The sequence below is a fragment of the Ambystoma mexicanum genome, chromosome 5p, assembly GCF_040938575.1.
Source record: "Ambystoma mexicanum isolate Mex_15411 chromosome 5p, UKY_AmexF1_1, whole genome shotgun sequence".
Taxonomy (NCBI): domain Eukaryota; kingdom Metazoa; phylum Chordata; class Amphibia; order Caudata; family Ambystomatidae; genus Ambystoma; species Ambystoma mexicanum.
The window spans coordinates 423,535,473-423,563,072 of NC_090930.1; the positions used below are offsets into that span (position 1 = coordinate 423,535,473).

Below are 27,600 nucleotides of genomic sequence, written 5' to 3' on the forward strand. Positions count from 1 at the left end.
TGGTTGCGTCTAGGGCCAGCAGAGCAAGTTGTTGGATTCTTGGTTACCGACAACTATTAAGATCAGGGCTCTGCGAATGTTGTCTCTCGTTGACCTATGAGTTATGAAACCTGTCTGGTCCGGGTCTATAATGTCAGGACAAGTGGCAAGCGATTTTCCAGGATCTTAGAGTAAATATTGGCATCAAGGTTTAGCAGGGAGATGGGCCAATATGAGCCATTGTCCCTGGGGTATTTTACGGGCTTCAAAATGAGGACGGTGATTGACTCCTGCATGGAGGGGGGTAATACTTCCCGTGGTGGTAAAGGAGTTAGAGAAGTGTCAAGGGGCCACCAACTGGGGGCGGAAGATTTTATAAAATCAAGTGGAATATCCATCTGGGCCAAGGGCTCTGGGCTTAAGGCCCTAAATGGCTGCATCGACTTCCTCACCTGTAATGGGGGCCTCGAGACTTTCCCTTGCTGCGGCCTTGAGGTGTGCAGCACCCTGCAGGTAGTCTCGTTCAGTTTGATCTCTTGGAGATGTTGTCATTATCTCTGAAAGGTGGGCCACCGCTAGCCGCAACTGGTCTCGTTCTACAAATTGGACTGCCATGGGGGTCGCGGAGACCCAAGATGGTGTTTCTTTTCTTGGCCTTGGCAAGCTTGTCCACCAACAGTTTATTTGCTTTATTGCTTTTGGCGTAATACCACTGTTTGGTTTTGGTTAGCAAGTGCGCTGTGGCCTCGGCATGATTCGCCTCCAGCCTCTTCTGTGCCGCCTGCACAGCCGATAGGATTTCAGGGACCAACCCTTCCGCTAATGGGTGGCCTCAGCTTGAAGGATTTCATTCTGCAGGGCCGTGCGGCCTACACGTCTACGCTTGTGAAAAGCTGCACCTTGAGCAATCAGTTCCCCTCTCAGCACACCCTTCATGGCGTCCCAAGTGTTGGGGATGTGTCCTTGTTCTGGCTTTCCGCAAAGACATTTTTAATCTACCTAGCAATAGAGTCACTTACCGCCATGTCGTTTAAGATGGGGTCATAAAAGTTCCATCTGCGGCGGGGAGGAGGATCAGGATCATGTGCTCTAAGGGTTAGCGAGACTGGAGCGTGATCAGAGAGGACCCTGGGGCCAATGGTGATGTCTGTAAAAGCCAGGACTTGGAGGAAGGGGGGAGGTGATCAGCAGCAGATCAATCCGGGAGAAGGTTCAATGCACGTTTGAGTAAAATGTAAAAGTCTCTCATCGGGGTAGATTACCCTCCAAGTGTCCACGACCTCTAGGGTCGGAAAGAGGTGAAGCAGGCTCTTTGCCAACTTTAAGTCTCTGGAGGATGTGATCTGTCCATAAGGGGGTCGTGGGCTCCATTGAAGTCCCCTCCAATGATGACTTGCCCCTCTATGAATCTATGAATGGAAGGAGAGCCTCTTCTAAGTCTCGGTAAAACCCCTCCTGGCTATCATTGGGAGCGTAAGATGAGATGTGGGAGCAGAGTTGGCCGAAGAGGAGGAATTTGACTGATGAAGCAGCCCTCCGGGCAATGTAGTGAGTCCAGGATTTTTACGGTCTGAGATCTTTTGCTAAGAGGATCGCTGTGCACCAAGAGTCAACTACAAAGGCGGGGGAAGTCTGCTAGGATAACAGAGTCTCTTGCAAAAAGGCCACTGAAGCCTCCCCATCCTGTTGGCGTTCAAGGGTGGATTTCCTTTTTGGGAGCGGGGGGAGGGGAGGGGAGTTTAAGCCTCTGACGTTTAAGGCGACAAATTTTAGTTTCTGGTGTGGGGGCAGGGCCTCTGGAGTCGGTGTAGGTCCCCATGGGCAGGGGTTGAGGAGAGCCAAAGTCAGCCATAGTCGAGAGGTGCGTTCTTAACAGGATCATCCTGTGGCTGGGTTTTTTATGTTACCTCCAACGGGAGGAAGGGTCTTCCAACATTGACCTCCAACGGGGGCCAGAACCTGAACTTGGAGGACCGATTTCATCTCATCGGGTTTCCCCATAGCCAACAGGGCTACAGCCAACCAGGAGGGTTGGATTTCACTCCAAGGGAAATATGGTGACATGCGCCTTGGAGTCGGGCATGGGCCGCACGGGGCTCACAGCTGCGATTAGTGATTTGTGGTGTTCCAGTGCTGTATGTTCCTCAGGGACACTCCCGGACATTACTTAATTTTGTGATTTCTTTGCACTCTTGACCAGGGTGCCCGCCTTGGTTTGGGGGGGGGGGGGGGGCAGAGAGAATATCTGCCCGGTCCGGTCTCTGCAGGGTCGGGGGAGAGAGTGTTTGCTCCCCCAGGAAAGCCGGGGAGTAGGATTGCTGTTGCAACGTCAAGGTAGCTAATCGTTCGTGGGGTTCCATTGTGAGAAAATTGCAGAGCAGTTGGGAATAGCCACTGGTAACAAATCTGATGGTCTTGGAGAAAAAGCGTAAGCGGTCGAAAGGCCCTACGCTTCTGCAGCGTAAGGAGAGAGATCGATCCTGGAAGATTTGAAATGGGGAGCCTTGTAATGTTAGTTTGTCGCGCGAACAGCCTATTGCGGAGATGGCTTCCTTGGTAGTATAGAAGTGGCCTCTCGTGATCACGTTCGGGGGTAAGTCCGAATCCGTTCCTCGTCGTGGGCGCAGTCTATGGGTGCGATCTAGTAGGAGCCAAGACTTCTCCAAGTGTGGCAACAGCAACTGAAAGAAGTTGCCCACATATTCAGCTAGATCCTTATCGTGGACTGAAGAGGGGACCCCATTGAATCCGCAGATTATTGCGGCGGGCTCTGTTTGAGATCCTCTTGCTTGAATTCAAGATCTCGGTTTTGTTCATCAAGGCCTGAATCGCGCGCTGCATCTCCACGAGGGTAGTAGAGTGCTCCTGGGCTAGGTCCTCGGTCTCCCCCAACCTGTGCTCGACATCCGAGACCCTCTGGTCCGTCTGCTCCAGTTTTGAAGTGAGCTCCGTCATGCAGTATCTGAATTCTCACTTAATGACAGACACGAAGGCCTGGAGTCTTCTTTGGTTGAGAGGGTCCCTCTCTCTTCTGGCATTTTTTGAGGGGTAAGTTTCAGGGGGTCCGATTTCTTGCCTCTGTCCGCTCAGAGAAGCATGGTGGATATGTCCGCCGTCTTGGGAGGTTTGAGCTGTTTGGCCATAGCACCAAGTCTCGATTCCAGGAACGCTTAAGCAAGCCCGGGCGCAAACAGTGGAGATGAGGGGGGGGGGCCCCCAAGAAGGAATGCTGTTGTAGACGGCAGGGCAAAATCTGTGATTTCCGTCCAACACTATGTAGAGAGGCAGGCCCCAATACGTGAGAAAACGGTTCTTGGGGAGCCGGATCGTGGGTGGGGCAAAACTTGAGTGGTTACTAGTATGGCCGGGAGTACAGAGAATGGGGCAGAAGGTAAGAGGGGAATTCGAGGCTAGGACTCGAGAGTTATTGAGGGTGGATCTTGTCGCACTTTGTTTATTGCTGCAGTCTGTGATAATTCTGTGGATCCCAATAAGGATGCCTATTGGCTGCTGGCAATCCAGGAGAGGCCGCTTCGCACCACTCGTTAGCAAAGAAAGAGTCTAGGCCTTCTCCAGCAGGCAGCAGCGGGGCCTGCGTCTCCAGGCAGAGGACAGGGGAGTGGGTGGGGCACCCCAGGAAGCAGGAGGTCATGCAGGTACACCCGGATGAAGGAGGTAGAGCTTGGCGGAGAAAGGCCGTCCGATTAGGGGGAGGGGGAGGACCCCTTACAGGCCACTGTGTTATTTGATGACTGTCTCACTGAGTTGGGGGAGCCGGAGCTCATTGAAGGAGGGGGGAGGCCACGAGAGCCTGGGAAATTAGAGGGCCAGAGCTAGGAGGCGGACGAGGCCTCAAGAAAGTCCAAGCTCTAACGCTGCAGGCTCCCGCCCCCAAAGGTCAGGGCCGGCGCTGGATGCGTAGAAGTCCTGCGTATCCTTTCCGGACTCAAAGGGGGTGGCAGCTAGGGAAGCAGAGCATGCCCTGGGTGCGTTGGGCTGTACGGGGCTGCAGGGTTACTGGAATCCGGCTCCTTGAGGCGGCGGGAGCCGGAGATGGTCGCGGCCTGGCTCCTCCTCTGCTGCCGCACTGTCAGGGCAGAGCTCCTCCCTCCACCAGGAACAAGACCGCCGACAGCAGTGAAGCCGGCGCACTCTGCAATCTTGGCCGCGAGCAGCTGGAAGTGTTGCAGCAGCTTCGACTGCGATGGTTCAGGGAGACACGGTCCCACCTCCTGGAGGACATTGGCCTCACTGGCGTGCATCAAGCGAGGCACGAAGGTCGCGTCATCTTAGCCCGTCCGCCATCTTGGGCTAGGAGCAGCGGACGGGGGTGCGGAGTTCGCCAGCACTGTTTCGAGGATCCTGAGGGTGCCGAGAGACAATTCTGTGATCATCAGGTGCACCAGACCTTCCGATGGTCATTGCAGCGTTGTCCGCTTCAGGGAGGCAGCTGGAACATTATTTGTGCTACGCTGCGGGCATTGCACGGAGGCCATCAAGGGAGCCGCCACATCACTGGCGCTCTTGGCCACGCCCCCAAGTATGTGTTTTTATGGTGTGATCGGTGGCCCCCAGAGTACACCGAGTTTTTCATGTCCGTTTGAATTCCGGACCAGTAAAACTTGTTCGCTATGTGTTTGAGTTTTGGACTGGACCAGATGGCCTCTCGTTAGATGTGAATGGGCGATCTTTAGGACCACCTTGTAGGGACTACCAATTGGCTTCTTACCAGGCACTCTGAAGTGGTGTCTCCACTATAAAGAAGTCCATGTTTCAAAAAGAAAAAAGGTCCCCAATTTCTCACAACTCTCCTGCTCCGATAACACTTGCAAAAAGGCTTCACCTAATAAGGGGTTGTTTCTTCGGGAAAAGGCTAAGTCTGGAAATGCCCCTTTAGATTTTCTGAGCTCAGGGTTAGGATGGCCATCAGATGTTTCGTCGGCCTCCCCAAAGACTAGAGTTCCTCTATCTGTTCTTTCCTTCCTGGATTCTTCCTTAAGCCCAGGGAACACCGCTTTCTCAAGCCCCTTTTGGGACACTATCACCTTGATGAATTTGGAATGGGTCCTTCCTGTAATTTTGCAACAATACCTTAACACTGCCTCTAAAGACAGGGTCTATTGCTCCTGTTAATACATCAATCCCAAATCTCATTGCCAGCCCTGATTTGGGTAAGTCTGATGTATGTATCAGGGGTGGAATTAGTATCAAATCAGTGGGCATCAATCTTCTTTCACCTGGAGGAATAATTGCATTCCAACTACTACAGATAAACCTGATGGAGCCATTGGTAGCTACTGAAGGGTCTGGTGCTCTAGCACTTAGGGTCCCCCAACTTGTATTGGTTGAGCTGCATCTCACTACTGACGCTTGTGAAGGCATCAGGAAGTAAGAAATAGACAACAGAGTCAAAGATCAAAACTAAGGGAAGTCTGAGTCAAAGAGTTCAACTGAAAAGTCTGTCTAAAATGTATCCCTGCCCTCACAATGAAATCTGAAATGTCTAGGGATGTCAATAATAAAATCAACACAAACTTCTGAGCTTCTTCCAGCTCTTCGTTTCCTCTTCAGCTCCCCTCCCCCCTCAAGTTCAAGAAAGTTCCACAAAAGTCACAAGATTACCTTTCCCGAGTTCATGGCAATATACTTCCACACAACCCTCAGGGTTCCCTTCCCCAAGTTCAATGCAATACAGTTCAAATGAAAAAGGGGTCTCAAGTCTCTGTCCTCAAGGCAATATTTGTAGTTCATCAATCAGAGTTCCATTCTCCAAGACTCCACATAGCAACTTGTATTAGTTTAAATCTTTCAAAGTTTAACACAAATCTAGGTCAACTTGGCCCTCCTTCTGGAGTGCATTACCAGTTCACTCACAGTGCTCCTTCTTGGCTTGTTTAACAATGTCTTTGGCTTTCACAGTTTAAGGATCCCTGGTCTAGGCACAGTCAGACCAACGGTCCACCCATCACAGGTCACGCAACCAGGAACCCTAGGCTCCTCAGCCCACACAGGTTTTTCTGCATTTGTCCCTGCGCACAGATTCACATTCACTTAGGATCGCTTTGTCAGCCTCCTGGCTTTATATGCAGGTTCACACTCTGCTGGCTTCTCCTGGTTAGCCTCTTGGCTTTGTCATTATGTGTCACATGTCGTGTGCCAGTCTTTGGCCTTGCCACACTGTATCCATTCATACAATTCACGTTAAGGTACTTTTTGTATTCCCCAACTTTCTGTCGCACGCTTTCAGACTTGCTTTCTTTTCCATAGACTGCTTGCAAATGTGCACTTTCCCTTTTGGCTTTTCACTAGCTATTAGCTATTGCCCATAAAAGTTCATTCAGTTTGGTATTCAATATGCTTAATTTGGCTTTGTTTCACGTTTTCTTTCAGTTCGGGATTCAATATAATTCATACAGCATTTCGGCATGCCCTTCCCTTACACTCAGTGTTCGGCTACTCTGCTTCACAGGCTGGCGGGCCGGTCTCTGAGAGCCCTGTTTGCTGACACACACCGGTATCTCTGCTTCTGCTCCACAGAACGCATCCTTTCTGCGTTCACAGCTGTTGCTGCTCTCCCTAAACCACGAAGGCTCTCACACCTGTGGCAGCCTAACGGCTGACTCGCTCTGGGCTCCACAGGATCTCTGGTACATCTGCTGGCATCCAGGCTTATCCTCCGGACCCACCACGGCTGCCTCCTCACGAGAAAGGTCCCCCGTTGGTCTCTCCCACACAGGCCTCACTTTTGCTCTCTTTGCCGTTTCTTTGGACTCCCTTTATACACCCGATAGGTTGCAGGCGTGGATTCTCAATTGGGTTTGCCCGACTATAGTTAGTGACGTGCCCGACCTTTAAAGCACTCTGCAGGCATCCTCCTCATCCTAGTACTATCAGAGGTAAAATATGGGGAAATGAGGAGATGGATTTACAGTAGCCTAAAAAGGTCAGGGAAGGGTTAGGTTGGCCTTCAATAGGAAAAGGGGGATACCACGCCTCGCCTGTAGGTGCCCCATTCCAAATCCCCAAGGAACCTCCACTCAGGTGATCCTCCCTCGCTGCACCACCCCCAGGGTCAGAATCCAAAAGTGATGGCCTTTCCCTGGGCACCTGATCAGAGGATCCAGGGGTAGTGGGAGTCAGGATAGCGCCGGGTTTCTAACACAAGGTACTGCTTTACTTTTTACAGTGCGCATGGTGAGCATTTCTTTTGTCTTCTTTCTCTTCGCATGGCTTTACAAGAGCAAAGTGGGTACCAACTACCCTCTCCTCTTTACAGAAAAAATGTTGATTGACTTCAGGCAAGTAATATATTTTAATTTACAACAAAGAAATGTTTCGTCACACAGGCAGCCTTAACATTAGACCCCACTATAGCAGAGGACCACTTTCACAACATGTGTTGTTCATGCCGCTGTTATGAACACATCACATGAGCATATGCAGGTGGCATAAGGGTGCAGATTAATGTGTACCTCCAAATCCCTATTTTTAAATTGTTCTGAGTTTTAGGGTGATTTTAGGGAGAAAAATGGGTAGATAACACTTTATCTGGAGGTCTGTGAATAACATACTTGCAAATCGCTCCCAGCTTAACTGATCTCTGTTGCATCAAAGATTATCAAAGGAAAGGAAAGTTGCAAACATAGACCACCCTTCCTGAACAGGAGAAGTAGGATACTGAAACAAGTCCAGAATGTTTACAAGCCAGAAACAAATGGACAAAAAGGATGCCAACACAATCGGTGGCACCTGTAGGAGATTTTCAACTTCCAATTTAATTTGGAAATCAGCATAAAAAGAGGGAAATCATATAGGATCCTGCCTCTCCAATACAGGGGGGGGGGGAAAGAGTATGCATTTTAACATCTATTGACTTGCATATCCAAATTGCAAGACAGATGTTTCCTGTTGTACTCCAAAACAAACATTCTTCTCCAAACTCCAGATGCACACTACCCCCAGATTAAGCTCCCACTTGAGGAGAATGAAGCAATCCAAAGCACCCATTTGTGAGGGATGTGCAATCAATGGAGTGTGAATGCCTGCAGATTGAGAGCCCTCACTGCCCGTACAACATTTTTGCTTAGCAGCCACACTTCAATGGCCCACTGACCTGAGCGAATCAGTGAAGTAAACCACCCTGATCACCTGGACCGAAAGAAGAAGACTGAAAGAAATTGGTCAAATAAGACTGCTTTAAGCTTCAGGATGCAAGTAAACAATAGGCATGTTGCTAACTATGTATTATGTTCATCCTCAATGATAACACTTACCCTGTGCGTCTTGAGATCTACCATACGAGTCTCCACAGTTCACATGTAGAATGTATCCCTCATCCCCTTGCATCACTAGGTGCTCAAGTACATGCTAGCACAGGCTGTCTCCAAAGGAGCTCCAGCATTGTGGAGTGGTTGGAGGAACCGATCAGTGGAAGGGCAGGATTATCTGCTGTGCGGATGAAAGGGATAACTAATGTTGGTGAGCTAGTATGGGATGGTGCAAGTCTGAATACAGCCTAAGTGCGTTTCCGCTGTTTTAATGGGAAAGATGCTCATTTTGGATTACAAACTACTCTTCAGGTACAACAGGGGCTGGCCTATGGTTACCAAGTGTTCTGTGCCACTATAACTCCGACTGTTGGATGCTGCTTTTTTCTGGTGCTGGTATTGTGAGAAACCAGAAGGTGTCTCACCCACTAGTCCCCGGGGTCCTGTCATCCAGGTAACCAGGACAAGGCCATTGCTTTTGGATCCAGTTCCTGGGGTTAAACCAGTGCAGGATCACTACCCTGGTGAGGGGTCTTCGGGGAGTGGGACACCGGATGACACGACGCGGTATCCCCCCTTCCCTGTAACACCTTTACCCTCACCCTACCAGGTAGGATATTTAGAAACTCAACCCCCCCCCTTTTTAAAACATGAACACTTTCTCACAGACAGTTCAGTATGAGAGAAAACAGACTAACACCCAAGCCGTATACCTGACGTGTCCCAATACAATGGTCAGGCAATTACTGAAGGGGATCTCAAGGAGGGAAGTTCCCATGACCTTTTTGGCAAGGAACTGTTATTTTCAAAAAGTCTCAAGAATAGAAAGTGTAAGACAAGGAACCCAGGCTGAAGAATCCTGCATTGTGTGTCAGAGGTACCTGGGGTCCTCCTGCGTCGATAAGGCAGGGAGAATCGCCAGCTACAGTGGTACTATCCTTGGCTCCAACAACAAAGCAGCGTTAGTGAAATCAACACAGCCGGTGAAGTTGGGGAGACCAATACAAGACCTGCCTGTGTTGAAGCCAAGGTTGCAAGCAGCAACATTATATGGCGAGCGCTGCAACAAACATTGTATGAAATGTGTGTGATAACCAACGCACGTAAAGTTGAACTGCATGATTGATTGAACTTTGAAACCATGATACAATACCTTTGACCGAGTGCTTGGGCAACGCGTGTGAGCTCAATCGAAGGTCTCTGTAAGGTAGCCAGCTGAGAGTTGACAAACGTGAGTGGCAAAGTATTGTGAGTCGAAGTAGTCCTGCGATGGGTCAAGCAAAATCCTGCCCACAATCGAAAGTCTTCGATGTTGGTACAGTAAAGAAAGTTTATGGCAAAGTAGATCAAGTTGGTCCGATCCCAGCAGAGGGCAATCGATTGAAAGCTTGGGTTAAAGCAAGTTTGTGTTAAAGTAGATAAATTGGTCCGAGCCCGGCAGAGGGAGACTGATTGAAGATTTTGTGTCAAAGTGGATCTGAGCCCGGCGAGGGGGATCCGAGGTGAATATTAAACCACCAAGAAAACTGTGTATATGTGAAACCTTAAGGAGAAGGGAACTTTGTTGTTTGTCATATTGCATTAGACCCTCTGAAAAAGAGACTTTGAATAGCAGAGACTTTGGCACAGAAGGCCATGATGTTGGAAGTTTTGAACTGCACCCTTGTGCTAGAGAAGCCCGAGACTGTGCTAAACTAGAGTGTGCGACCTTGTCCTGTGCTGAAAACGTGGGGAAGGGAATCCAACGGCTTTAATATACCGACATATAATTCCTAGAACACTTTTCTTTTGCATAACATTGTTTCCCACACTATTTGTATTTAGAGGTAAGGATTGGCAATAGGTTTATAAGTATGGGCCATTTTATTTTGACAAGACACTACTAGGACTGTGTTATTATTTGATGGTTGTAGCTTGCTCCTATCTTTAGATTTAGGATTAGATGAGCGTTTTACAAACCCAATTGAAGTTCAATAAACACCCTTGAACTGTGGTCACTTGTCTGATTGTTGATACCATGCCTTCCTTATAGTATACAGTGTCTTCCTGGAATATGCAATAATATTTCTTGGTACACCTCCATCTCTCGGTTGCATTTAAACTTTGGTATGATGATTTTTCTAGGTCTCATGATCTTGCCATATTAGTCTTACCTACTGTCAAGAACGCAAGTGTTTGGTATATTTATCCATCAAGGAATCTCTTGTGTAAGGATATACCAGCTGTTTGTACCATGTGTGGCAATGGATGTTTATGTTGATTTCAGCAAAACTGGCTTGCAGATCTGACATCTTGGATGCCACCAATCTCCTTTAATACAGATCGAGCAGCTTCTCTACTTGCTGTTAGTTTCCAATGTGTACCGCTTTCTGCTTAGAAGGCAATGTTGAAATTGACCATAGAGTAGGCCTACTCTGTGCTCCCAATCAAGAAAGGCCTTTTTGATTTCTTGAACAGCAGTTTTCGGACCATATTTGACAGACTTAGGTCCCCCCCCCATCCCCCGCTTACAGCAAATATTCCTGTTGGCTACCGAGTCTTTGGCCATAAAACACTGTTGAGGACCGTGGCGGCATGACATGAGGAGTCTGAACAAATGGTTGCATAGTGATTGCAATATACTTATGTGATAATCCAACCTACCTTCCCCTAACTAGGAGTGGTTTCCCTACATCAAACAAACAAACTCAGGCAGTCAGGAAGTCTGTAGTCCAACTCAAATATTCACCATCCTAGCCCTAACACCTATTCTAGCCCTGCCACTTAAACACAAATCCTAATCTAAGAAGAGTTATTTCTACAGGCCAAGATAATGACTCCTTCTCCTGGGTATGTGTCTTTCAAGGTGCAGCGTTCTCAACTTCCAGCAGTGTTTCAAGGTTCACAACCAAAATAAATAGTTCCACAATATCCGAGAGGGGCTAGGAGAAGGGCTCCCTTCTCCTAGCTTGCTCCCTAGTTCTCTGCAAGCCTCTTCCAGGCAAACTTATCTTTTACTTCTTTAACAAATCTTGTAGTTCCTCCATGGGCTTCTTCTGCCCTCTACCTTCTTTAGCTCCCCACCCCCTCGGGATGAAGAGGTTCCCCGGATCCTCCTTGACTATCCAGTACCACACTCTTGTGGAACTGCCCAGGGAATTGCCAACACGTTTCATTACTTTCTCTTCTGTTTCTGGTTCCCAGCCCCCCTCCCGGACTTACTCTTATTCCCGTTACCTTCTCTCGCGGTATGCTTCACTGGTTTCCGCAGGGGCCGCGGGTTTGTTCTTCCGTCTTCTACTTTTCTTCATAGGCCTGCTTGTCTTTGCAGCCAGGTACTGCTAGTGGTCTCGGTGGAAGTTCCAGTCACGCCACCACCACAGTTTCTCATGCTTTCTTTGCCTATGCGGCTCCACAGCAGGCCAGAGTGGGAGGTTCCAGCGCAGTTCTCAGACTGCCTGGGTCACCCATGACAGGTCACGCCATCACCTCCCAGTTTCTCCACTTCAAGTATGCTGGCTTCCAGCTGAATCGCAAGACGAACCCTGGGCCTCCTGCTACTCACCTCTGCTAATCTGGAAAGCTGCATTGCTGCAGTCTCCAGAAGCCCAGTTTCAACCTCGCAGGCTTCACAACGGTATCTCTCAGGGTTCTCTTCCCGGATTGAGAACAAAGCCCTTATTTGCTATTTGGTTTAAATGGCGGGGACTGCCCCACGTAACGTCAGTTTGTTTGACAACAGCTGGTCAAGCACCCTTCCTACTTAATTGCACCATGCCTGGGATCTTCTTCGTCCCTATACTTATCACAGTGAGATTGTCTGACAGTTTACAATAACGCATGGTTTCAGACTGTATGATAGGTAGAGAAGGTTTGGATGTTGCCATTACCCTTTGGAGGTCATGTCCCGGACTCACATCCTTCTCCCCAGGAGGAGAGGTCCACCCACGTGTAACCACGCATAGGGGGACTATTGTTAGCAGCCGCACCTCCCTATCCTGATGGAAAGAGGTTCCCCCCCTGGGGAGAAGTGACGCCATCTGGAGGATGGTCACAGAAACCAGTGTCGCCTAGAGCTCCATAATATTTGTACAGGTGAAACACAACACTGCCAAAGCAGAAAGCAGAGCAACGTATCTTCCAGAAATGTGGGGAGATCCATGTCCTTAATATTAGCTTGAAGCTACAAGTCCAAAATTGGTAACCCTTTAGTTGTTAACCTTCCTTCTGACACTACATTGTTTATCATACAGCAACCTTGGCCCCATATATGTGCTATCCACGCAGAACAACTTGCCACCACTGCTCCCTACACCAAGGATAAAAAGTGCAACCTGAATTGCCAGATCAAGGAGCACTGCTTTGGGGCAAAGGGGTGGTAGCCAACTTAAACACTTAGAGGTTGGTATAGTCTTCATCTGCAGATAAACATTTAATTTCATTAGAAGTTTTATAAGTGTACATTCCAAGATGTGAAACTGTGTACCTTTCAGCAAGCTAGTGAATACTGTCAATCATTGGTCCAGACTGAAATCAACAGGGGCAAGAAGCTCAATATCAAATTTAAAGATACCAACATGTACTACATTTGGATTTGATAACACTTGACAGTCCATACCCTGTGAGCGTTTGTGTGCAACATTCCCCAGCATTACTCTGATAGTGACTTAATCCTTGAAAGCAATGCATGTGCTGCGAGTTTGAAATGCTCTTAAGTTCAGACTATTCTCCATGACAAATCCTATAAAATAGCTTATGGGCATAGAATAGTACTGGGCCGTACCTTAGACTGCAATCTACTCCACCTTCTAGAAATCTTCTCTGAAATATAAAGCTGTCAAGGGGATATACATGTGGGTTTCAATTTTTTTGCAAAATGCAATGACCAAATATTAACTTCAGTGAGCATTTTGTCTGAAACCCAGAGGAAACCCAGGTAGGAGTAGAATTCCTACCCAGAAGCATTTATCTATGAACATCTCAGACAAGGGTAAGGGACGGTGGCACAGGTCTTTTCTTGCCAAAGTATCCAAATAAACCTTTATGGTAAAAAGTGTATGCTACAGGGCTTGTTCTAGTAGGCGTTTCAAGGCTGCAACTTGGGAGACTACTCAAGGCCAGGATTATCTACCAAAACAAAAACACAAGTGTGATGGGCACTAGAAATAACCTTGAGACTGAATGACCAAGGAGATTTTTTCCTTTCCCACCAGCATTTCTTCAAACCTTTCCATTCAGATTGAGACTATGGTGTTGAAAATTTCTTTTTCTTGCTTGTGTCGTGTTCTGTGAGATCAAACCTGCGACAGCATACATATATCAATGGGCTCAAATAATGAATCTACTTGGACCCTATCCCTGAAACACAATTGGACTGTGTGACGAGGTCCAACGACGTTGTCAAGAGGGGATGAATGGGGAACATCCCAGGGTGGAAGCAGGAGCCATTCGTACCCCAAAGAGGGAATGTGGCAGTTGGGTGAGGGTCCCTGTTCCTCGCCCCTCCCTAAATGCCTGTATGCGCTCGTGCAGCCACTGTGAATCGCCCCATACATCTTCATAAATATACTGGCCAGTTTTTTTCTTTTCATTGCAGGCCACAATATCCAGCAATGGTCCGAGTGGGCCACCTGCAAAATGACAGCCTACCAGAGCCTCCAGATAGAGCTCTCCAGTCAGTAGCCTGTCCAACAGCTGGAAGAGAGAAATGCTACGCAGAACAGCAGAGACCGTAAGCGGCTGCTGGGAAGTCTGCATGTTGCCAGATGATCCCAGCCCACACCATGATTAAGAACCTGCAGTGGAACTCCATAACATTGACTGTTTCAAACCAAGAGCAACAAGCTTCCCGGCATAAAATCTAAAGGCACTGCAATGCTTACCTTGGACTCAGCCGCAATGCAGCTCCCTGATAAAAAACAGGAAACATTTTCCAGCGCGGGCCACTACTAGCCCATTGTTATATTTTGTATGCTTCATGGGACATTGAGTGTACCTCACTCTGAGTGCATCAGAATGTTGGGGTGAAACCTAGGAATATTGGGCTTAAGATCTAGAAGGAGGGCGTCCGTTGATCCTGATGTGAGGGATGAACTCTGTTACTGCAGTCACTATGTGTTAACCTTTATGCTAATAAATTCATTTACATTACCAGAGAGATTCTGCAGCATTATTATAGGGGCAACAAGCTACTGCTCTCTGACTGCAGTGGAGGCGAGCGGCAGAACAGACCCATAGCACAGGAGGCCAGTGCTGGGACAGTGAGTTATTTGGAGGTCAGTGCGGCTGATAATCTATGAACCCTGGAAGAGTTTGGGGCCTCATGTGCTTGAGTGAATTCACATGTGGCAGGCACAGTTCTACGGCTCACCCGGCACCCTCGTACACGGCTGAGCACAGAGCCAAGAAGATTGAGCAAGCTTGCTCATCCCACTGTGAGAGGTGGGAAAAGGACATCTGTGACCACAATCAGGGGCATGGTAACCAGCAGGGAAGGCAGTGTGAGCTGTAAGTGGTCCCAGTTGTAAGCAGTGAGCAGGTGCTTGTTGGTGTCTGAAAACAGAGGCAAGGGCAGAGGAAAGAAACCTAATACGCACTAGTGCATGTAGCCATTTTAGTTACGAGTTGGTCTCTTAAGTTTACATGCAACGCAGCTGTAATCCCTGTGGATCATGATAGGCAGGATCATCTTCGTCTCAGTGGATTTATACAAGTGCAAACGTACTCTTTAAATACTGCCCCTGCCATTGGGGGAAGTGGTACAATTTCACATACTCAATGGCAAATAAGGAGAGACCATTAAAGTTCCCACAGTTAATGATACACATATACGCTGCTAAAGTCATGACAAACATCCCAGGCCCTGCCCTGTTCTTGCCCCAGGGTAGTGGTGAGCTTGTGATACGTTGGAAAGATGTCCTCAAGTTTGTACTGGTTGTATATGGCCCAAATTATTCAGTACAATGCAAAGATGCCTTACTTTATCATTGCTTGGGGCATGGTGGAAAGGAAACATTGAAAAGACTCCCAGAGACCACCTTTGCAGATGGGACAGTGCTGAAATCCTTTGAAACAAGTTTATTTAAGTTAGACAGGCATTTTGAGATCAAGGAAAATAAGATTCTTGCCCGGTATCGCTTTGCTACAAGAGAGCAGAAAAAGGGTGAGAGCATGCAGGCGTTCTTAACAGTACAGAGGGGATTGGCAGTCAAATGCCAATTTAAATCATGCTGTTACGAAGAGCATTTGAAAGACCAGTTGATGATCAAGTGCTCGGAGGACAAGGTACGAGAGGAACTTTGGAGGGAGAAGGACCCTAAACGTGATCAAGCAGTGGAAATAGCGAAGCAGGTACAGAACCCCACCTTGTGCAAAGAACTTTGCAGCGAAAGCACAAAAAGGACAGAGGAATCGCCAGAGACTAGTCTAGTATGCAGGGACACAGTCAGTTAAAACTCCATTCAAGAAGAGTGTTGGGGCAGAGATCCAGATTGGAGGAACAAATAGAAAGGAAGACACTTCCTTCCGCAGAGAGGGAACGAGGAATCAACAAGTCAACCGCTCTTTGGGGTGTGGCAGCACAGAGCACATGGCAGTGGACATGGGGTGCACTGCCTTCTGTGTAGAGTGTAGCATATGTGGCAAGAAAGTTCACCTCGAGAAACGTTGCAGGTTGAGAAGTGGACGACCTGGAATGGTCAATGAAAAAGTTGGTGATGATGAATAAGTGTTTGATGGTTTGGATGTAGTTCATTTAGTGAATACAATTTGTGAAGTAAAGATAAGAAACCCAAGACAATAATTGAGGTTAATGATGTAGGAATAGAAATGCTGGTTGATAGTGGGCGGACTATATGTCGATTAGCAAGACGTTGTGGGAAAAAACCTTCCAAATGTTTGTTAAAGAAAAGTAATGTCAAGGCACACATGCATGGTGAAAACCAGATGTGATCATTGGTGAGTTGAATGCCAAATTAGCATTAATAGACGTTTAGAAGACTATACTAATGCAAAATTAGTAAAATTAACAACAAATGTAACATAAGGAAACAAGTGAAAAAGTGGAATTGTGGATAAGAGGTGTAGTGCACACCCCTGAAGAATTTCCTGTTTAACTTGTTTTAGTGAATTGAGTGGAGGAATGAAAATTGTTGGGTAGAAAGGCACAAATGCGAAGAGTAGTCAATACATGAATGAAGTTAAATATTTTCTACGGAATGAGCTTAGTATTTTTAAAAGAAACAGAGAAAAGTATGTTCTAAATGCACTACAGAGCAATAATCCACTTAATCCTGTTTACGTGGTAAATTGATAATTGTACTCGTGAAAAAATGTTTTAATAAATAATATTTTTATACTAGCAGATTGTATCGACAATTTTCTTGGAAAATACAGTTGAAATGTATACCACAATGTTGTTTATCTTCCTGTGAAAAGACTCTTTAAACGTAGTTAATCAAGTGAAAACCTTAAAACGACATAGGACCACCCAAACATATTTTGAGTAATAAGAGTTTTGAAAAGGAGGGATTGTTTGGTGGGGTCATTAAGAATACCCTCTAGTCTCTGATCTAGTCATTGTAGTTCCCACTCTATTTGTAAAATTATACAAGAGTGGTGTCTCGTAAGCTATGATACAGTTGAAAGACCTTGCCCACCCTTGGTAGTCTTAAGCAACTTATTCCTGATGATACCGATGACCAAGTCCTTTTGTTGTTCGTAAAATCGTGCATATCCATTGCCAGAGCACCTCATGTTGGCCATCAATTGGACAATCTAGCCTGGTTAGTTTTGGGATCTGCAGCAGGCCATGTGTGCCTGGGCAGTGGGAAGGCTCAGAGCAAGTTTGGGCACTGAGAAACCTGAAGGTGTTCTCACCTTTGTTCAGGTGGCCAGGGAAGAGCCATTGCGCTTGGATCCCGACCCAGGTGGACAAGCAGGGAAGGATCGCCTGGGCAGGGGGTCCTTGAGGACTGCAGGAGGAATACCCCAGGAGAGACGTGGTATTCCACCTCTACCCGACATCCCCACAGTCTTCTTGGGATATTACAAACAAGAGCCCACCTATCCACAACCACACACCTATCTTCCCCGAAGTGACAACATTACACCCAATTTGCATGTAATTACCCGGGAACACTACAAATCCAATTATCCCATCACTTCTCTTTTTCAAAAACACTGAGACGAAGAAGAGAGGGACACAGGATGAAGATTTCTCAAAACCACACAAAGACAGAAGACGGACTGCCCCATGCTAAGACTGGACTGCTTGATAATCAGTCTCACCTGAGACCTATTAAGCCGCCCCTCAGTATAAATGGAAGGGCACACAGACACTCTCTGAGCGAACAAGGGATGCTGGATGGTCCACGGAAGCTAGAAGAAGGGAATTCAAGCTGGAGAGATCCTGGAAGGCCTGAAGGAAGAATAACTGCCTGATTGCTGGGCCTGTGAATACAGAAGAGGCTGCAGTGTGGAGAGGGAACTGTACCTCCAGGGAGTCACCAGGGGCAGCTGGGGATACGTGGCGGTGCCCACACAGGAACTCCACCCCTGGGCAAAGCAGGAAGGTCCAGGCCTTTGACGGGCAGGTGGCGAGACCCTGAACTCAACAAGTATTCCCTTGAACTCCTGCAGCTCCCAAAACACCGGAATGCTGTTTTTGGGGAACTAGCTAAGTGGGAGCTAAACAGGGAAAAGTGCATTCTGGGACTTGAAGTCGAAAGACTAAATTTTTCAAATCACGAGGGGTCCGAGCACGGCTGTGGGAGACCCCTAAGTGGAAAAGATACCAGTGGCCTTCCCGGGTGAATGAGTTGGGGAGGAAAAGCAACCGCCGTGGTATCTACCTTGGCACCCAGAACAAGGACGCGAAAGCAGGCGACCATTGACATCCGGTGAGTTGAAAGGGAAAGAAACCAGCATGTAAAGGCAAAAGTAGCGAGTGAACATTTGCGTGTCGGATGGCAGGCGCTTGTCAAGTTGAGGAACTGTGAAACACCATTGTTCAGTGATAGAAAGTAACAGTCGTCCTGCACAAGAGAAAAAGATGCATTTTTCGAAAGCCTCCATTACAGCGAACTGTGCAAGTAAATTAATTGAACGGTCTAGAAAAGGGGAAACTATAACAAAGCAAGTGGTTATTGCTCTTTGTTTATTGAGAAAGGTTAACTGCATTGTCGAAGATCTTCGGGAAATGTATCTGAACTTTAAAAGCAAGCTGAACGGAATGTTGAAAAGGCTCGGGCCAGACTGAGGGAAGCCTATGAAAGTTGAAAGAGGAGGGAACCACGAGTACCAAAAAGCAGTGCAAACAAGAGAAACTAAGCATGAAAGAGAACTGTATGAAGGAAGGGAAATTAAAGTGAATCAAAGTGGTCCTGCAAAGGTCTTTGTAAAATCAAATCGCTCAGCCAAAAGTCTTCGATTTAATCAAGCTGTAAGGAAATCGAGTCTGAGCCCGACTGAGGGAGACATATTGTGAACTTGTGTGTGAAGGGGTCTGAGCCCGGCTGAGGGAGACCCATTTTGAACCAAGAACCTTATTACTGGTTAACTTTAAATCCTGGAAAGAAGGAACTTTGTTTTTGTCGGTAACCCAGGCACCCTGCGGCCAAGAGACTTTGGGGAGCAGAGAGACTGTCATGGAAGGCCCTGCCTTTGGTCCTGAGCTGTACTGTCATGCCAAAGAAGCTAGAGTATGTTCTCTTGCCCGAGTGTGCCACCTTGTCCTGTGCTGAAAACGTGGGGAAGGGAACTACAGTGCTCAGTTAAACTGACATGTTATTTTGTGAACACTATTCTTTTAGCATATACGTTTTCGCCACACATAATTGTTACATTAGAGTAAGGGCTGGTAATAGGTGTTGCAATAGGCCATTTTGCTTTGACAGACTCCACTAGGACTGTTATTTTTTATTTGATGGTCGCACATGCTCCCATCCTAGACGTAGGGCAAGATGAGCATTCTTCCAACCCCTTTTTGAGAACAATATAGGTTTTCTAAACGCTTCTTTTGTGTCCGTCTAGCTTTTGATACCATGGGTTCCTCACAGTACGAATTACTCTTGACCACTTTTCCAGCCCTTAGCATTCCACTGAGAAGATAACATTCCCCTGCATAATCCTAACCCAGAAGGCCCCAGCCTACTAGCATTCCCGAGGCACGTCATCTCCAAGTGTTTGTTTGGGAAGTGAGGGGGGTCCGTGCTAGCTGACATCCTTGTCTGTGCGATATTTGAGAGCCCAAAGCCTGCCATGGTTTTCTGCTCAGAGGTTTCTGCCTAACTGCTGCAATTAAGACGTAGAAATGACTGTTTCAAAACAAGTAAAGCTGTGTATGTAATACAGAATGTGCTAATGGTGTATTTGTATCCCACCACAAATGCCAAAAAAAAGGGTGCTAATCCCACAAACACTTACTATACCAATAGTTTATTCTCATACAGGTGGGCTATTGCCACCTTTATGAGCCAATAAAATGTTATTGCAAGTCACCTCAGTGCTACATGACCCAAACAAGAAATTAGACCTGCACCCTTTTATCGTTACAGAACTCATTGCTGACGTGCAATGTCCTTGCAACATACACGTGGTGTAACTTTATACTCCGATTTATCTTACTGGTCAGTGACAGTTTGTCTAAACTATCTTGGTACACATTACACCAATTACTGGTATTGGTTCACAGCGATTACTAGTTCTATGTTAATATGTTGCTCTGTTTACGCCTGCAGCAAAACCATATGCAGCATTCCACTTTATTTTACATGGGTTACCTCCCCTTGCCCCATCTATGTCCCTTTGAGTCATCACCACCCTCTGTATGAGGGGCCTCAAAGGGGAACGTCAGTGGCTGTTTTCCAGCTATAAATAAACTTTAAAACACCCAGAACCCCTATTACTTGAAGAGTTTTAATTGCGAACCAGTGGGTAAAAGGCTTTAAAATCAAGTTATGTCAAGTGTTTAGAAGTCTTGCTTTTTTTGCCAGAGTTTTTCACACAAGATTAGGCAAACATTCACAATAACGGACGTTGCATAGCTTACCTGGCTACTTTAACCATTTTCGGATTATATTGCGTCAGCATTGAAAGCAAAGTTTTCATTGTCTTGCCAGTGTCAATAATATCCTGACAATGAAAGAAATGCAGTAGGTCACAAAACGCATATAGTAAAAAGTTGGTCTTGAAAGGGAAGAAGTTACTTTCTGTAACAAATACAACTGTCTGAAGTTCTCGTTATTTCCAACTTTTGCAAACATTGTGTGTAGATTAAACCTTTGACTACGTTCTCTTGCGATTGTCTGCACGAATTTAAAAACATCTACAAAATGAGAAAATGCCAAAAGACGTGTGCTTCAATGACACTTCAACGCAGTTAATGTTAGTTTTTATGGTTGCAATGCAATTGATGTTTCAACAGTAGAAATGGGTGCACTGTGGATTTTTTAAATGACTATACTTAAAAATGTAAATATGATTAATAGTATACAAATAATTGTTTTGTACATTTCCTGAAATATACAAAAGCGAGCCTCACTCTCAAGGTAAGATTTTCCTCTGAAAATATTAGAAAGAAGAACCACCACAAGAGTGCCTGCAGCTACTTGTGGCCAGAAGCAGAAAAAAACAGTCTTAGTTACTTACCTGTAACTGTATTTCTCCAGCATTGGTATCTTTCATAGATTCATGTGCTTGAATCATACTGGGAATCCTCTGTGATTAAAAAAAAAATTATATATGTCAATGAGGGTTGCCCATTATGTCCAAATGGGACATTCACTTATTTAGTCCCTCCACCTCACTTTGGTCCTTTATGACCCTAACCAATGAGGTGGCAGGGCTTAAGCTCCACCCCAGGCAGCCATCTTCAGATTTAGGGCAGTATTGTGACTGCATATATGATGACTGCCGTGCCTTAGAGCAGCCTCTAAGGGGAGTCAGGTGGGCGCATGTAAATCTATGAAAGATAGCAATGCTGGAAAAATATAGTTACAGGTAAGTAACTAAGACTTCTCCAGCATTGGATCTTTCACAGATTCACATGCTTGAATAGAATACCAAGCAGTCATGCATGCCCAAAATGGTTACACCCTGAAGGTTAATCTTCAGTATACCTAGTGTATAGCAACTCAACCTAAGTCACATATACTAGGGAAGGCGGGAAAAAGGATGCTCCTACCTTAAACAGATGGAGGAGGACCGCTGTCCAACCGCTGATTCCTTGTTGGCGTCTTCTGTCAAGCAATAATGCTTGGCGAATGTGTGTAGCATGCTCCAGGTAGCCGCTCTACAAATGTCTTATCGCTACTCCGGCGTGGAATGCGACCGAGGCAGCTCTTTCCTTGGTGGAGTAAGCTGTGGGAGGTCCAGTGAGCGGTTCACCTTTAGACTGATGGCTATGGCTTATGCAGTTAGTTACCCAGCGTGAGAGACCTTGCTTTTAGGTATATTGTCCCTTTGTGCGACCTGGGAATGCCACGAAAAGCCTTGGGGAAGCACAGAACCCTTTGGTCCTTTGAATGCAGAATTTGAGGACTCGTGCAACATCTAGCGAGTGCAGTGCTCTTTCTGCCATTGAAGGGTGGTTGCTGAAAAAAGTAGGGAGCACAATACGCTCTGAGAGGGTCCTTTCCGATGCACCTTTAAGTAAAAATTGAAGATGTGTCCCGAGGATGACGTGGTCCTTCTGGAATAGGGTGAACGGTGGCTCTGACGAGAGGGCTTGCAGATCGCGGATTCTTTTAGCCGATGTGATGGCTATTAGAAAGGCAACTTTCCATGACAGGAATTTCAGATCACACCTATGGATGGGTTCATAGGTGACTCCATGAGTGCCGAAAGAACTGTGTTTAGACTCCAAGAAGGACCGGTTCTGGCATTGGTGGTAAGGTACATAGCAATCCCTTGAGAACATTTTTAATTGCTGGATTGTTGAGTAATGGCGCATGACTAGGGTTTGTTGTTTAGGCCGATCTGGTGGATAGATGTACTTCAATGGATGGGGAGGGGGGTTGGGGGGACAAGGAGAGCCCCGTTCTTGCCAGGTTTAGTAGATTAGTAACACTTGCTCCACTGATGATGTGAGCGGATCTATAAGTGAAGTTTCACACCATTTAGTGAAACAGGTCCACTTCCGAACATATGTGGTCTGTTTGGACAGAGCTCTAGATGCTTTAATTATGTCCCAGCATTCCAAAGCAAGCGTTAGGTTCGCTAATTTCCGCTGTTCAGGAACCATGCTTTGAGCGACAGGCTCGCTGGGTCATGGTGGAGAACCTTATAGTTCTGTTGCGTCAGCAAAGTCTGGTGCGCTCTGAGGCAAATTGAGGACCCTTGTGAGAGGTGCCGGAGGGTCGGGTACCACACTGTCGAGCCCATTCCGGCGCTATGAGCATCATCCTGCACAGTTGATCCTTCCCTCTGTGTAGCACTCGTGCTATCAATGGAGTCGGTGGAAAGGCATACAGGAACCTGCCTGACCAGGTTATTGAGAATGCGTCCCCAGTGATAGGGCCTCTGGGTATCTCGAGGCGAACATGTAGCATTTCTTGTTGTTGGTGGCAAAGAGATCGATCTCCAGTTGTCCCCACATCCAGAATATCCGTTGGGTCGTTCCTTGTCTAATTCCTATTCGTGGGAGGTTGTGTAATCTCTGCTCAATTTGTCCGCCAGGACATTTTCTACTCCTGGTAGGTATTCTTCATTCAGCTAGACCTTGTGCTGTAGCGCCCATGTCCATAACTTCTGTGCTTCCTTAGATAGTATCTCTGATCTTTTGACTCCCTGCTTGATGCTATAATGCATGGAGGTTGCATTGCCTGTCTGAATCGTTACTACTTGCCCGGTTAGTACAGGTAAGAAGGCCTTCAGTGCCCAACGGAATGCTCAGAGCTCCACAAGGCCTCCACGTGCCCTTTGTAGTTCTGCCAAGTGTGCTACCCAGCCTGACAGGGACGCATCCGTTCTGAGAAGAAGCGTCAAAGTGGGAGCTTGGAATGGCATTCTCTATGACGGATTTTGTGGTGTGCCCCCCTTTCTCCCATTGAAATGCTTTGCAGAAGTTTGGTGGAAGTTACATGACATCTTCCCATGACCTGTGTGCTTGGCTCCATTGGTGGTCCAGGGTCTCTTGTATTGGCCTCATGTGTAGTCTGAAGTTGGGTATGAGACATTTGAAAGCGCGTACCATGGTTCTTGTACTGTTAAAGAACCATGAATTAGTTGCAGCTGCCTGCCGAGATTCGTACTCTGGGCATGCAGGTGTTCAGCTCTGCTCCCAGGAAGAGCCGTCTTGGTGGGTACTTGGCAGGATTTGGTTTAGTTTATGTTAGTTTATGAAGAAGCCTAGGTCTTTCAGGAGATTGTCTTTGCAACCTTCGTGGTTGCGAGGTTGAACGAACGTCCCTTTATTAACCAATCATCTAGATAGGGAAAAACCTCAGTTCCTGAGCATCTGAGGTTTTCTGCCACCAGTGCCAGGAACTTTGTGATGACTCTTGGTGCCAATCTTGGGCCGAAGGGGAGAACTCGGAATTGGAAGTGTGTATCTCCCACTGAGAAATCTTCTGTTTGCTGGGTGGATGGGGATATGGAAGTACCCGTCTTCCAAATCCAGGGTTGCTAGAAAGCAGTTTTTGTTTAGCCATGCAAGGACATTTTGTAATGATGTCATTTTGAATTTGATGCGCTTGGCGAATTTGTTTAGCGCCCTTAGGTCCAATATTGGTCGCCACTGGCCTTTCTTTTTCCCCCGATTAGGCGGAACCGGGAATAGAAGCCATTTCCCCTTTGGTCTACTGGGACTAGTTCTATGGCTGCTTTTTGGAACAGTTTGCAAATTTCCATTTTCATATGTTTTATCAGGTGTGTTTTGCGTGGTTGGGGCGTGAAGGAGGTCTAAAAATGTGATTGTGTGGCCCTTGCAAATGACTTGTAACACCCACTTTTCTGATATAATGTTTGTCAATGGTGGTAATGTTGGCTTATCCTTCCTCCAACTTGGGTGTGCTGTGGGAGGGATAGGTATGGATTGTTAGTTTCGTTTAGATTGTGTTTTGGCGTGGTTTGAGCCACGTCTGCCTCAGAGTATTGAATCTGGCCCTAGATTGGTGATACTTATTGTCTTGAAAGTACTGCCTTGCGTTCCTGGACCATAGGCCGGTCTGTTGTAAGCTCTGAATCTGGAGGATGAATCTCGAAAGGACTGAAAGGTGTGGAGGTCCTTGTCTATCTTTCAGCGAGCTGATAGCTCTTGCTGTGTCTGTCTCTGACTTAATGCCTTTAAGATGATCATCGATCTTCTTGCCAAAGGTCATATCTAGAATTTGTGCTTGGTATTTCTGGTCTGAAATTGGTTGCTTTCATCCAAGCCCATCTTAGGACCGTGCCGTGGGCCATTTGTCGGAAACCAGATTCGGCAACATCTACCACTGCATCAATCATGTGATCGGAGGTGGCATCCCCATCAGTTATTATTGCCCTTTCTTCCTCTTGGAACTCAGCCACTAGGTGCTCGTTTAGCTATGATATATATATACAAAGCCAGAGTTCCCGGTCAAATCGAGCCGTCATAGCCAGAGCATTACCTGCTCTGATGGTTAGTGAAGCTAATGGTGATGATGATGAAGAAACCTTCCTACCCATGGCTTCAAGTTGTCAGGTGGTGGTGACGAGGGGTTTGCTAGTTTCTATCTTGCCGCCACTGTAATGACAGTCAGGTTTTGTGTGCCCTCTTGAGCATAGGGGAGCCGTGTCTGGGGCCTTGTATTTTTCTCTGGTTGTGATACCAGAGCGGGTGTAGACAGGTGTAAAAAGAATTCCCACTCCTGCATCCCAGACTCTAAGAGAGGGATAGTAGCGACAGTCCTTCGCTTATCCCAGTGTTCGTATAGGACTGATTCTTCATCACTGAGGTTACCTGAATTTTGAAAAGGTCTGCTGCCTTGCCAATGGTGGTGTGAAATGATACCAGGTCATCAGGTGGTGAGGTTTCCTCCCAGGGAGTCACGTATTCTTGGTTTCTCCATGCACTGTATTTGTCTGGGTCGTGTGTAATCTCTCCCTCCTCTGGTTCCTCTTCGTCTGAAGTCTCTGAACGGGTCCTCCTGCCAATCCGAAATTGACGCAGTTGAAGGTACTATAGTTGGCTCCCTTGTTGGCGAGAGTCTCCTCGGTCAAGGTGAGGATCTTGGTGGTGAGACTCTTGTCGGTGAAGCACTGTGTGACAGTGGTCTGTCTCTGGGCCTGTGGGAGGTTCAGGAGAGTGTGGGCGTTTATGTGCTGTACTACTAGTGGGAGAGCCTCTCGGCACATTGTAATGTGGTGATTTGTCTCTTTGTGGAGAACTTGCGCTCCTCGAGCTTGCCGATGCATTTCTATGTCTGGGGGCAGATGGTGCCAATGGTTGGGGGATCTTTGGCGTCTACGGAACTAGTCTATGATTCTTTGCGTAGACTCCATCAGCACAGGGTTTTATGGGTCTGCGACATCCTCGGTGGTAGGGTGCCATGGTGGACTATTCTCTTCAGGGGTGTAAATGGGTTGTTGCCCCAGGATTTCAGTGTTAAGAGAATTCCTCTTGCAGAATGATATCTGGTAACTATCTCCTTGATTGGTGATACTTGTACTATCACAGGTTCTTCCTGTCCTTCTGGATTGGTTGGAGTGGTCTCTTTAGCCTTATTTGTGTGGACGGTGTTCCTACTGCTGACACGGCGCCCGTGGACGGGTCTTCTGGTTTGCTTTTCCCTGTCAATGTTGATGTTGATGGTTTCATCGACGAAGACTGATGCTTCGTGGACGATGATTTTGTGGACGAGTGTTGTGACTTTGGTTCCGCCGATGAGAGCTTCGTGGACCAATGGTGTGTTTCCCTCACCTTCGTCAACGATGATTTAGATGAGGATTTGCTTGTCGACAAGGACGTTTGTAGCGTTGTTAAAGACGGTTTGTCCTTCGTGGACGGCTTGGAAGTCGACAACCCCTTACTATTACTACCGCTCGTAGACGGCGGTCACGTAGACGACTGTTCCCCCGACAAAGACTTACAAGATATCTCCTTACCTTTTGAGGTTGTTTTTTCTTCTGTATGATGCTTTTTCTGACCCACACAGCTCAAGGAACGTGTAAGGGAGCTCTTCTCTACCTTTTTCTTGCTCTTGTGAATAGGGCAGGTGCCCCTTTCCCTTTCCCCTTAAGAGGCCCTTATTTTAGAAGTTTGTTTCTTAGTCGAGTTGGGTGTGCGAGATAGAACAGGGGCTATTTTGGCAGATTCTTCATCCGAGGAGTGGCACTTGGACTCCAGATGTAATAGTAGCCTCCTGTGCCTGCCATTAACTATATAAAACTATATAGCCAGGGGAAGGGAGTCGTTCCCCCTGGCCCATGGGCCATGCCTTGGTTAAAAAATACTTTTTCTTTTCAAGGGAACTTGGGTGCAAGCTCCTGAAAGAAACTTTGATATCTTTTTCTGCAAAAGAACCGTCAACGTTCACCAGGAGAAGGAGTCATTTTCCTGGTGAGAGAACTTTACATTTATTAGAATTCTTTAGTTGTAGTGTAAAGTGAGAGAGATAGGTTATTGACAAAGGACGGCAAACTTTCAGTTAATGGACATTCTGACAGATCCTTTGGTTTTTTGTTTTGAGGCAGGGAAACCTCTCATAGAAATCGGGATAAATGGGTTTTGCAACACCACAATAAAAGTCAACACCTCCTGGTCAGTTGCCTTCTTCTGCACCCTTACATATGAGAGACATGTTTCAGTGAGTTTCTTTGGTATGGAAAGCACTGGTTGCTTTCCCTCAGGTGATCCGCCATCAATTTCATTAACACTCGCTGAGTAGATGTCAACCCCTACCAAAGAAGCAAGCCAATACTTAAATCCTCCTAAAATGTATTGCAGGAACCTCCCTTGGTTCCCACTGAAGGGCCCTGGGAAATCTGCATCCTAGAGGTCATGGGACACCGGCCACTTGCCATCCTTGAGGGGCTCTAGGACCTATATAAAATCACCATCTTGGAATTTTCCTTCCCGAGGAATGTGTTGAACAGCTTAAGGTCTAGCATGGGCTGGCGATCACCCCTTTCATGGGAATGAGGAAATACCTGGAGTAGAAAGTTGAACAGCTCTGATAACAGCACCAGCTCAAATGCTCCTTTGTGTACAGACAATCCTAGGCCAAAATGCAATCCGGGTGGTGGCTGGGGGAATTGGAAACATGGCAGTAACCAAATTGTACAAGTTAATGCACGTCCAATGCTCCAGGAACAGATCCCACATTCCCCACCCACAGGTGATGGATGAGCAAAGGCCTTCTAATTTCAGAGGTTCTGGCTCAAGGACGGGAAGAAAGGTGCCTGTACATCTGCT

The 27,600-nt window shown here is 46.9% G+C and overlaps 1 protein-coding gene across 1 annotated transcript in view; it reads right to left on the reverse strand.

Annotated features, from left to right (window-relative positions):
• The window catches only part of HPRT1 (hypoxanthine phosphoribosyltransferase 1), a 574,116-nt gene that overhangs the window by 205,757 nt on the left and 340,759 nt on the right, over nt 1-27,600 (reverse strand). Inside the window, exon 6 of the mRNA XM_069612824.1 lies at nt 20,275-20,357. Within this exon, the coding sequence (XP_069468925.1) occupies nt 20,275-20,357 (83 nt within the window). The remainder of the gene's footprint in view (nt 1-20,274; nt 20,358-27,600) is intronic.